The 11,127-nt window shown below is 43.9% G+C and overlaps 1 protein-coding gene across 1 annotated transcript in view; it reads right to left on the bottom strand.

The window, feature by feature from the left end:
- Nucleotides 1-7,171: 7,171 nt before the first annotated feature.
- The window catches only part of P2RX3 (purinergic receptor P2X 3), a 36,321-nt gene continuing 32,365 nt past the window's right edge, over nt 7,172-11,127 (bottom strand). The window contains exons 9-12 of the mRNA XM_020974575.2: nt 10,186-10,279; nt 9,863-9,928; nt 9,124-9,201; nt 7,172-8,326 (exon numbers count right to left, since the gene is read on the bottom strand). Coding sequence (XP_020830234.1) covers nt 8,204-8,326; nt 9,124-9,201; nt 9,863-9,928; nt 10,186-10,279 — 361 coding nt within the window. The 3' untranslated portion in view covers nt 7,172-8,203. The remainder of the gene's footprint in view (nt 8,327-9,123; nt 9,202-9,862; nt 9,929-10,185; nt 10,280-11,127) is intronic.

The following is an 11,127-nucleotide window of genomic DNA, read 5'->3' as shown; positions in this document are numbered from 1 at the left end:
CCACTAAAGTCCCGCACATCCTTTCTTCCCTTTTCTCCTTCTCATGACCATGTTTCCTAGGCCAGTATTTTCATTAACATAGATAATTCCTTTTCCATCTGGGGTTCTTGGGAGAAGTCCCAGACTGAGGAGAAAGTGTGTCTAAACTCCAGCAACTGAGCAGTGATGAAACTCTCCCTCATTCTGTCACTTGTCCTGTTAGGGACAGTTTCATCTCTTTACTTGAGTAAGTTTTTCAACTCCCTCTCCATCTTTTCTCCACCCATCCTACTTTCCTATTGATTCATCTTGTTGGTTGAACTAATTAAATTTGGTTATGGGATAACATCATAGAATGCAAGTAAGGTTTTATGGATTTCATGTTTAAGTTTGAGATCTACCTCTAGGCCTGTCATTTAGTTGAGCCAATGAAATCACTGGCCAAGATGTCCTTTGTTTTTTCCCCCCCTAATTCCTCATCTAGGGAGTCAATGTAGTGCAGTGGAATGGGTGCTGGATTTGGAGTTCAAATCCTGGAGTTGCCATTTTTCACTTGTGTGACCTTGGGCAAATCACTTAACTTCCTTCGTTTTCCTTAACTATAAAATGAAAGGGTTGGATTAGATGACCTCAAAGGTCCCTTCCAATTCTAAATCTAGGATCAATTCAACTCTAGGATCATAAGTTACTTTCCTTTGCTGAACCTTGGTTTTCTACTCCACAAAATGGGCATAACCACACTAGCACTACCATTGTCTTTTGTGGTCCATTTTGAGGAAGCCTCCATAAAGGACTAGATAAATATGGGCTTTATTCACCTCTAGCATGTTCCCTCAACTTTCTATTGGAGATTGTGGACTCTTCTTAAAGGGTTAGGCTCCCTACATATTGGGGTAAAGGGTCTGAAGCTTTTCTTATGTCTTTCAGCAACTTTCCCCCCTCTCCACACATCCTGTTATGGCCCTGCAGTGTGAGTCAGAAGTAATGCTCCCATATCCTTGTACTGAAATTTGTTACAACCTGTACCACCAACCAAAAAGAGATCTCCTCTGAGATAACGCTTTAAGATCACAAACTCTCTGAAGACCTGAAGATCTAGGAGCTGTCCGTGGTACCTCCAGGTAGGCGAAAGAGAGTATGACTAATATTGATTATGCTCCTTGTCTTTGTTTCAGGAAATGAGGTTATTATGCTAGAGAAACTAGAGGAAGTAGACATCCAGACTGAAGAGCCAAAGACGCCAGAGAGAGCAGAGGCTCTTACCTCTGCTGACAACTCCTCTGAGAAGAAGGAAGAAGCCACAGAGTTAGTCTCAGCTGCCACAGATAATAACATTCTGGAACCCAAGAAAGTGGATGCAGTTTATGTGCTGGGGAACCCAGGGTTTCAGACTGTCAGACATATATTAGTCAGACAGCTGAAGACATTTACAGAGGCTCAGGTGAGCGGGAGCTGGGCTGGGGTGGAGGCCCTGGGTACAGAGAAATAGAGTTCAGAAGAATGAGAATTGGCTAGAAGATACAGACCTTTTTTCTGAATGTCATGGATGCTGATGTAGGGATAGAGTTAAAATGTGTCTTATCTGTCCTGAGAATTCCTTTGGGGGCGATTCTTAGAAGTTGGACTGAAATCTAAGCCTCTGAGATTCGATTTGAATGATCTTCCCCTTCTACTATCATCTCCTTGTGCCTATTTCTGCTTTTTTCCCTCTACCATTTCTCAGAGATTTTCTCAGCAGAACTATAGGGGCAACCTAATTTCCACCCACAATTCTGAGTTCCACTGCAAACTTGAGAACTTAGTTAAAGAAATCAACCAAGGCTGGGTTTGGACTGGAGCTCACACCAATAGCTGGCTAAGAAAGCACAAATATGTGCATGACTATTTCTTCCCTGACCCTTCTTAAAGGGGCCCTCACGAATCCCTCAATTTATCCCAGACCCTTGAACTTCTAACTGTGGAGAATTCCTGGTGATATCCACCCTCACACTCTGTCACCATTTTCTTGAGAAGCAGGATTTGATAAAGGATCCCTATAAATCTGAGAATACATAGACGGCCCAGCTCCCAGAGAAATGGTCCTTATGAACTTGACATCCACTTAGCATCCTCAGTACACAGATACCCAAGCTCATGAAGCAGCAGGTGAGAATCAGAGTATTATCAGCCTTTTCTTAGGGAAGTATACCAGCAGAATATAATATACATTATACTGTGAGTCAGAAGACCTGGTTTCAAGTCCCAGTCCTTCCGAGTTTTGTGTCACTTTATGCCTTAATTTACTTCGGTATGAGCTGAGATGAGCTTTAAGGCTGTTCTCAGCCCTAAGATTGGGTGTTTTATTTTCCTTGGCTTGGATATTTTGGAGGTCACCAGTCTCACCCATTTTGACCTACCTCTTTCCATCTTGTCTATAGTGCTTGGCCAAGAAATTTAAATGGATTGATAGGAGCAGCTGGCATTTTTCATACTGGACAACAGGGCAGCCGCTATTTGGTTGGGGCTGCTGCGTGGCTTTGTGTACTAATCGTGAGTCAGGGAACATGGAAGGTGGGAGTGACAGTAAGGAAGACTTATCATGATGTCTTTACCTCTACCTGAGCCTCCTGAGAGCAGACAGCCTTGACTCCAAAGTTGGGGGTGGGGCAGAGAGTCCCCACGCCAGTGACATTACAATGAGTTCTCCATATGGAAGCTGGGATAATCTCCATCTCCCTTTGACAATTGTGGAAGAGGATGCTATGAGCTATGAGCTCTTCTGGTCCTCCCAATTTTGGAGTGATAGATTTGGGGCAGTTGAGTCCATAGCGGCTAAGATGGAGAGGCCAATATGATTAGCAGAAAAACAACTGGATTGGTCAAAGTATCTGTGTTTGGATCTGGGCTCTTCCATTTATTAACACTGTAACCTTGGGCCTCAATTTTCTCATATGTAAAATGACAGGGTTAGGCTGGGTGGTTTCTAAGGTCCATTTCAGCCTAACATTCTACGTTCAGAGAGTCCTTCCAGCTCTGACATATGAACATCTTGTGCCTCTTTTAGGGCTAGGGCTGGAAGACCATCTTCATTCTGCTCTCTCCATACAGGTAGTGGCTGGCATAGGACTTCATGCCATCGGCCATTGCCCTTTATCTGTTCCTATTGCATCACCTCGCCCCCACCCCACCTCTCCACTGCTGCAATAAACTCAGGTTTCCTGCAGTTATGTCTGACTTTTGTCTGTCATTATTCAGAACCACCCCCAACCCTGTTTAGAATAGGCCTGAAATGGATCACTCAAGGCCATCACATTCAAAGCTGAAAGGGATATTAGAGATCACCTAGTTCAACCTCCTCAGTTTTTTTTTTCCAGAGGGAGAAACTGAAGCCTAGAGAAGGGAAGTGACTTGTTCAAGGTCACACAGGTAATACGGAGTAGAATTTGGATTTGAATTCAGGTTCTCTTACTCTAGATCCAGTACTCTTTCCATTAGTACTCTTTCCCTCATCCTTTGGAACAGGGAAATAAAAGGTACATCTGAGTAATTGAGCTATTGTCCTTTTGGGAGAAGAAAGGCTGGCAAAGCCCTTTAACATTCCTTAGGGTTAAGATCGGTGGTAAACTGTTTTTTTGGGGAAAAATTATAGAGTCCGTGGCTATTTATTTTCAACATAGAGTCTTAGATATTTTTCAAAACGATAACTGACAGCTCTGTCTGAGTTTATAAGGTGTGTCTCTCACAACCATGTGAGAGAGATAGTGCCAGGATTATGAGATCCATTTACCTAATATGGAAACAGATGATGTGACTGGCCCAGGGCCAAACAGTCAGGAATAACCTCCAACATTCACACAGCCCCTTAAAATTTACAAAGCAAGATAGAACACCAGCCCTGAAATCAGGAGGACCTGAGTTCAAATCTGGCCTCAGACCAAACACTTGACACTTACTAGCTGTGTGACCCTGGGCAGGTCACTTAACCTCAATTGCCTAAAAAAATTTTTTTTTTTACAGAGCAATTTACATGTGTTATCTCACTTGAACTTTATAGCTTCCCTATGAGGTAGAGATATAGTTATTACTATTCCCATTTCACAGATAAGGAAACTGAGAAGGAACTAATTTGCTCAGCTAGTATGTGTCCTAGGTAGGATTTGAACTCATTTCTTCATGACTAGTCTCTGAACCATGCTGCCTTTCATAGCCAAGATGCTAGGTGACAGAGCCTTAACATAGTGGCTATAGCACTGAGATATCAACTTGGAGAGTTGAGAGGGGATGTGCGAGAGGAGATTATCAGGATATCATCAGGAGAAACATCTTCCACTTTCCAGGTCTCCTTTGTTGGTGTAAAGAGAATGACATTATGGTGAGTTACAGCCTCTTGGTCTATCCCTTGCCTGGTTTCTATGTTCTAAGATCCCTTCCAGCTCAGGTTTGCTCCAACCAAATTTTACCTGAGAGATTAGAGAAGACACTGCCACCTGCACAGCATCACCACCTGTAGCTGGCTACAGAGAATCATCAATTTCAGTTAATTTCCAGAGGTCCTCTTTTGTCTTTTCTTTGAGGGGCTGCTGAAACTTTCACTACAATGTCTGAATGGGTTCCTGATACAATGGACATCCTAATTTCTATTAACAGAAGCAAAGGCCTAGGCCACTGGGGCTGTGGGAATAGGAGAGGAAGCAAAAAGCTCATTTCAGCTATGGTCAGAGTGGATATCAGGGAGTGGCTTAGGGTTCTGTGGCTGGGGGGGGTGGGGGAGAGAGAGAGAGAGAGAAAGAGAGAGAGAGAGAGAGAGAGAGAGAGAGAGAGAGAGAGAGAGAGAGAGAGAGAGAGAGAGAGAGAGAGGCAGACAGACACAGACAGAGACAGAGAACATAGAGATACAGACCAAGACAGAGTAGAGAGTCACAGAATTTTTACATTGGAAGAGACCATCCAGTTTCATGCCAACCTGAACAGGAGTTTTGTGAACATATCTGACAATCGAGAGCTGTTCAAACTACTTTAGAAGGGAGTGGGCTCCCTCCCCCTTCACTGGAGGTCTTCAAAGACTGGATAATCCCCTTGTCGAAAAGGAGATCTCTTTGTTCAGTGCAGGTTGGATGCAGTCACTTCTGAAGTCCTTACTAACTCTGAGATTCTGTGACTGGCCACCTGGCAGCCTGTGCTCAGGTCTTCCTGAATACAAATCTTTCCTGGGCAGGAAAGAGAGGAGGTTGAGTACAGCCACCTTCTGCACCCCACCCCTGCTTCAGTTTGAGAATCTGGACAGGAAGACTATTTCCCTTGGGGCACTGGAATGAAGGTGGCCCCAGTGCCCATAAATTCCCAACCAGAGCCCTTATGAGGACTGTCTCCAAGGCTCTGAGACTCATTAGTTCAGTTGGAGTGGGTTGTGATCACATTCTGAGGGTTTGAGCTTTGTTTGGTCTAATGGGATTTACATAGGTTTGATATGTTTATACAAGAGGCTTCTGGGTCACAAGTATAGGCTGAATCAGATGGCCTCTTCCCTCTCTGTTAGTGCCGTGAAAAAAAAATGATTGTCATGTTAGGCAGCTCCCCAATATCTTCCCCATCAACTGTCATAATGCCTAGAAATTTACCATTCGAAAATCACTCCTTTAGGGTGCAGCTAGGTGGCACCGCGAATAGAACACTGGCCCTGAAGTCAGGAGTACCTGAGTTCAAATCAGGCCTCAGACCAAACACTTGACACAATTACTAGCTGTGTGACCCTGGGCAAGTCACTTAACCCCAATTGCCTAAAAAAAAAAAAAGAGAAAATCACTCCTTTGCCTATTGAAGGTTTTCAAAATAGTCAAGAATCCCCTATCGGGGTAGCGAGGTGGTGCAGTGGATAGAGCACTGGCCCTGGAGTCAGGCGGATCTGAGTTCAAATCCAGCCTCAGACCAAATTCTTGACACTTAGTAGCTGTGTGACTCTAGGCAAGTCACTTAACCCCAACTGCCTAAAAATTAAAAAAAAATCCTTAGAGTTTTGCATCATTTCTAAAATATACAGAGAATTAAGTCAAATTTATAAGAGTATAAGCCATTCCCCAATTGATAAATGGTCAAAGGATATGAACAGACAGTTCTCAGATGAAGAAATGGAAGCTATCTATAGTCATATGAAAAAATGCTCTAAATCACTATTGATTAGAGAAATGCAATTCAAAACAACTCTGAGGTACCACATCACACCTATCAGATTGGGCAAGATGACAAAACAGAAAAATGTTAAATGTTGGAGAAGATGTGGGAAAATTGGAACACTAATGCATTGTTGGTGGAGTTGTGCACTGATCCAACGATTTTGGAGAGCAATTTGGAACTATGCCCAAAGGGCTATCAAAATGTGTATACCCTTTGACCCAGCAATAGCACTTCTAGGGCTATATTCCAAAGAGATCATACAAATGGGAAAAGGACCCACATGTACAAAAATATTTATAGCAGCTCTTTTTAATTGGAAATTGAGAGGATGCCCATCAATTGGGGAATGGCTGAGCAAGTTGTGGTATATGAATGTAATGGAATACTATTGTGCTATAAGAAACGACGAACAGGCTGACTTCACAAAAACCTGGAAAGACTCATATGGTCTGATGCTGAGTGAAGTGAGCAGAACCAAGAGAATGTTGTACACAATAACAGCTACCTTGTGTGATGACTAATATTGATAAACTTAACCCTTCCCAGCAATACAAGAAACTAAGACATCTCCAGAGGCCTCGTGATGGAAAATGCTGTCCACATCCAAAGAAAGAACTATGGAAGTTGAATTGCTACTTTTTTTTCTCTTCTGTTGAGTTTTGTTTCCTTTTTCTGATAGTTCCTCCTGTTGGTTTTAATTTTTACTTATAACATCACTAATGTGAAAATATGTTTAATAGGAATGTAAATGTATAGCCTATAGCAGATTGTGCACCGTCTTGGGGAGGATGGTGGGGAGAAAGGTGGAGAAAAATTTTAAACTCAAAAGCATATGGAAGTGATTACTGATAAATCAAAATAAATTAATAAAAAAAGAGAAAAAAAGAATCCCCTATCAACCCTTGGGAAGGGTCACTTTAAATTATCATTAGCTATGGACACATTTGAGAATGAATTGGTCTAGAATCTTTTGGGAGGAAGAACCTGTGGAAATGAAACATGGAATAAGTGCTTGGACTAGGAAGGTGGTCAGAAGCAAGGGTTGGATAATTCAATGCAATAAATATTTATTAAGTGCCTATGACATGCAAGTCACTGTGCTAGATACTGGCTATATGAAGACAAAGATGACACAGTCCTTGCCCTCAAGGAGCTTACATTCTACTAAGGGATACAACATGCACATAGATAAGTAAATACAAGGTAATATGAAGACAGAGAGAGAGAGAGAGTACCAGCATTGGGGGGAAGGGGATCAAGGGAGGCTTAATGGTGGAGGTGTCACCCAAGATAAGCATTGAAGAGCAAAAACATTGAGAGGCAGAGATAAGGAGTGAGTGTATTCCACACAAACAAGGCAGCCTGTATGAAGGACCAGAGGTAGGAGACAAGATGCCAAGTGGAGGCAATAGGTAATATTCTGGTTTGGCTGGAATGTAGTGTGTGTAAAAAGGAGTAATATGAAATAAAGCTGGGAAGGGAGGCAATGTTTCTTAAATGCCAGACTTAGGAGTTTATATTTTTATCCTGGAGACAATAAGGAGGAACTAAAGTAAGGGAATGACCTGAGAGAGAAGGTGGGAATATGTCAACAAACTTCATTATTGTTCCAGGGGTCCACCTTGGGCACCAGTTTTTCTTCTTTGCTTCTTTTCACAATGAGCTCATAATAACCTTCATGACATGCAGGGAATCATTTAGTGTGGATACACAGAAGACAATATCACAATCACACCAAAGAGATATTTTACACATGAGTATATGCAATGAGGAAGGGGATCAAGGGTGTTCTCAGGCAGCGGCATGAGAAAGACTTCAGCTTCTGAGATGGGAAGAGTGGTATGACGGAAGAAGCCTTGGAGGGTAACAAACTCTCCATGAGATTGTGCACAGCCCTAGCAGGGAGCACTGCCGATTGGCTGGCACACTGGGAAGTCTGGGAACTGGGTCTGGGTTATTGCCACTCCTAAAGTGAGCCTCTTCCCCTTTCCCCCTCCTCCCCAGTGGAAGGTCCACTGTTATGAGGTATCGATTCCTAGGGCATGAGGTTAATGATAAACTGGTGTGAGGAGGCCTAGTGACCAATGGAGAAGGCTCCAGAGTCTGTGGATTGCTTTTCCTCTCTGCCCTCCAGGGTCTGGTCACTGGGATACATGGGGTTGGTAGAAGCGGCAGATCGCAGAGTTGTTTCATTCACCTGGAAGAGAAGGGAGGAGAAGACAGGAACCTAAAACATTCTGGTGTAGTATCTATCCGGGCCCAGGGATCTTACAGGAAGAGCGGCTGAGAATGGCAACAGGGTTCCTAGAACCCTCAAAATTCCCTATTTTCTGTCATGACCCACCCATAATTACGTCTCTCCTTTCCTCCCACTGGACTTCCTTCTCCTATCAGGGTCCTAAAACTAGATCTTGCCTCTTATACAGGCATTCCTGGGACAATAAGGGAAAAGGTTCCAAAGATATTGCCAAGGACTTAACTCATTGACTTCATGGCATAAAAATCACAATTACCCAACTCTTAGACGTTTTCTGTGCTGAAAACTCTGGGCAAATTACAGCAACCCAACTCACAAGACTTTTCCAGGTACCTACACAACATAGGGAAACACACACACACTCACACACAGAGAAAGCAGTTTTACTGCTCTGCCAGGATGAACTCTCACCTGGCTCTTTTATTTTCCCTTCTGCCAGTACATTCAACTTGGCAGCTATCGTATTAGGGCCAGGTTTGGAAATGCTGACCAGAAGCTTTGGATCTCTGTGATTTTAATTTCTGCCTAGAGACAATGGGAGAGAAGCTGGTACCCTTACTGGGGCTACTGGCAGCAGGTACTACCTCCCTGTTCCCTAGCTCTCTTGACCGGACCTTGTTGTGATAGCATCTCTGAGAGGCTCAGACAGGAACAGCCAGTTCTTCCTAGTTGCTGCTCCTTTACTTTGGCTTTCCCCTCTTCCCTTGCTTTCCTCTGGCCTCTCTTGGGGTCCTTACCTCTTCAAACTTCTTGGCTTTGTATTGGTCTGCACCCTTTAGGAAGTTAAGCAGGATGATGTCGCAGAGGACTGTGCCCTGGAGGGAAGAGACACTGTTGGTGGCCAAAGATCCCAGGAACTAGACCTGGCATGGGCAGTGGCAAGGGCCAGTGGCCAGGAAAGGAGGAAACAGGTAGAGAGCAACAGAGGGCACAGAACTTGACTTGACCAGTGTAAAGCTAATAGCAACTCATATTTCCATAGAATGATCAGTTTACAAAACGCTTTCTTCCCAACAACTTGAAGAGGCAGAGAATTCAAATATTAGCATTCCCATTTTATAGATGAGAAAACTGAGACTTGGAGACATAAAGTAATAAAGGTCACAGAGCTGTGAAGTGGCAGAGATTTCCCTTTGATTCTAAATCCAATATTCTAACGATGAAACATAGAGGTGCAAAGGTAGACAGAGAGGCATGGGTAGAGGTGTGGAAAGAGGGGACGTGCCCATCTTACCAAATACTGTCTCTTTTTACTTACTTTGGCCACCCCAAAATTCATTTTCATGGCAACCCAGTGAAGAGAGAGAACTGTCACCTGAGATGCCACCACGAGACAGGCAGATGCGCGGTGGACAGATGAAAATGTGCCTTAGTTTGTGTTGCTATAATGGGACCGTGGAGCCCCAGCACAGAGGCCCTCTGCCCACCCTAACCAGGAACTTTGGGAATGCTCAGGTGCCAGGAGCCCAGACTTACCACTCCCACTGAGGTAAAGGCTGCCACAGAACTGATGATGGTGGGTATGATGTTAAACTTGCCAGCCTGCGGACACAACGTGACACAGTGAGCTCGAGGGGGAAAAATGAATGCTGGAGGGTATTTAATAAGAGGTCCTTCCCTCCGAACAATCCTACAGAGAGCTCACAGAGACTTCAGATCCCACGAGTAAAGGCATCCCAGGGGCACTGACTTATTCAAAGGTCTGTTGCTCTCTTTCCCTGAAGATCCCATTGGCTCCTTTTGCATCTTCCCTGGGCATCCCCCTGACCCTTCCACCCTGGTCTGGTTTGAGGACTCACATTTCCATATACAAGTACATCAAAACGGATTCCAAAGGCCTTCAGGAGTGTCCGATACTCACTGCCATTCTCCATCTTAAAGTACTTGGCAAACCTACAATCCAAGAAGTTAAAAAAAAAAAGATAATGGGCTCAGTGGTGCCCCCTCCCTTGACCACCATCATACCTCCCAACATAAAGCATTTTTCTCTGTTCAGTCAGTGGGATCCCCCTCACTCCAGGCCATGCCAATGTAGAAGAGAACAACACTACTACATACATTCCTGACAGGAAAAGAAAACATTATAAGCAACCCATTGGTTACTTATCATGGAAGCATATGCCCTTGTGGGAAACAGTCTGATACGGCTGAAAGAAAAGTAGAGCTTGAGTCATATGGATATGAGTTGAAATCCATAGGTTGTTGTTTAGGACCAGGCCAGTCACTTAAGCAGCTTGGGGTTCAGATTCCCAGCCCATAAATCGGGACGATATTATTTATGCCACCTACCATAGCAACTGAAGAAAGAATCTGATAAACGGTAAAGCCGGATGGAAATGGGAGCTGTGAATGGATGTTTGCTGAAGCATCCATGCCAGCCCAGGGAGAACTGGGAAGTTAGAGAAATGCATCTTCAGAGCTTGCTCCTCCCCCAGATCTCAGGGCCCTGTGTCATCCTGAACCATCCAGTGCTTTTATGCTATGCAAGGTACCTCAACCCAGGAGCAAATGTGTTTTAAAAAATTAAAAACCCTAAGAACAACAACAGCTTCCAATGGCATTGTGTTTGCGATTCACAAAACCCTAGGCTCAGCCCAAACACCACCTCCTTAATGAGGCCTTTCCTGATCCCCTCAGGAAACAGAATCGTGAGTGCCCTCCAGTATAAGATCATTTTGTTTTTTACTTGGTCTGCTTCCTGAATCTATTTCGGTGTCAACGTGCTGTCTCCCTCAGTAGCA

Source organism: Phascolarctos cinereus, unplaced genomic scaffold, assembly GCF_003287225.1.
Source record: "Phascolarctos cinereus isolate Bilbo 61053 unplaced genomic scaffold, phaCin_HiC Scaffold_9;HRSCAF=440, whole genome shotgun sequence".
In the NCBI taxonomy this organism is placed as follows: Eukaryota; Metazoa; Chordata; class Mammalia; order Diprotodontia; family Phascolarctidae; genus Phascolarctos; species Phascolarctos cinereus.
The sequence above is the reverse complement of the archived record's forward strand: the minus strand, read 5'-3'. Positions and strand labels throughout refer to the sequence as shown.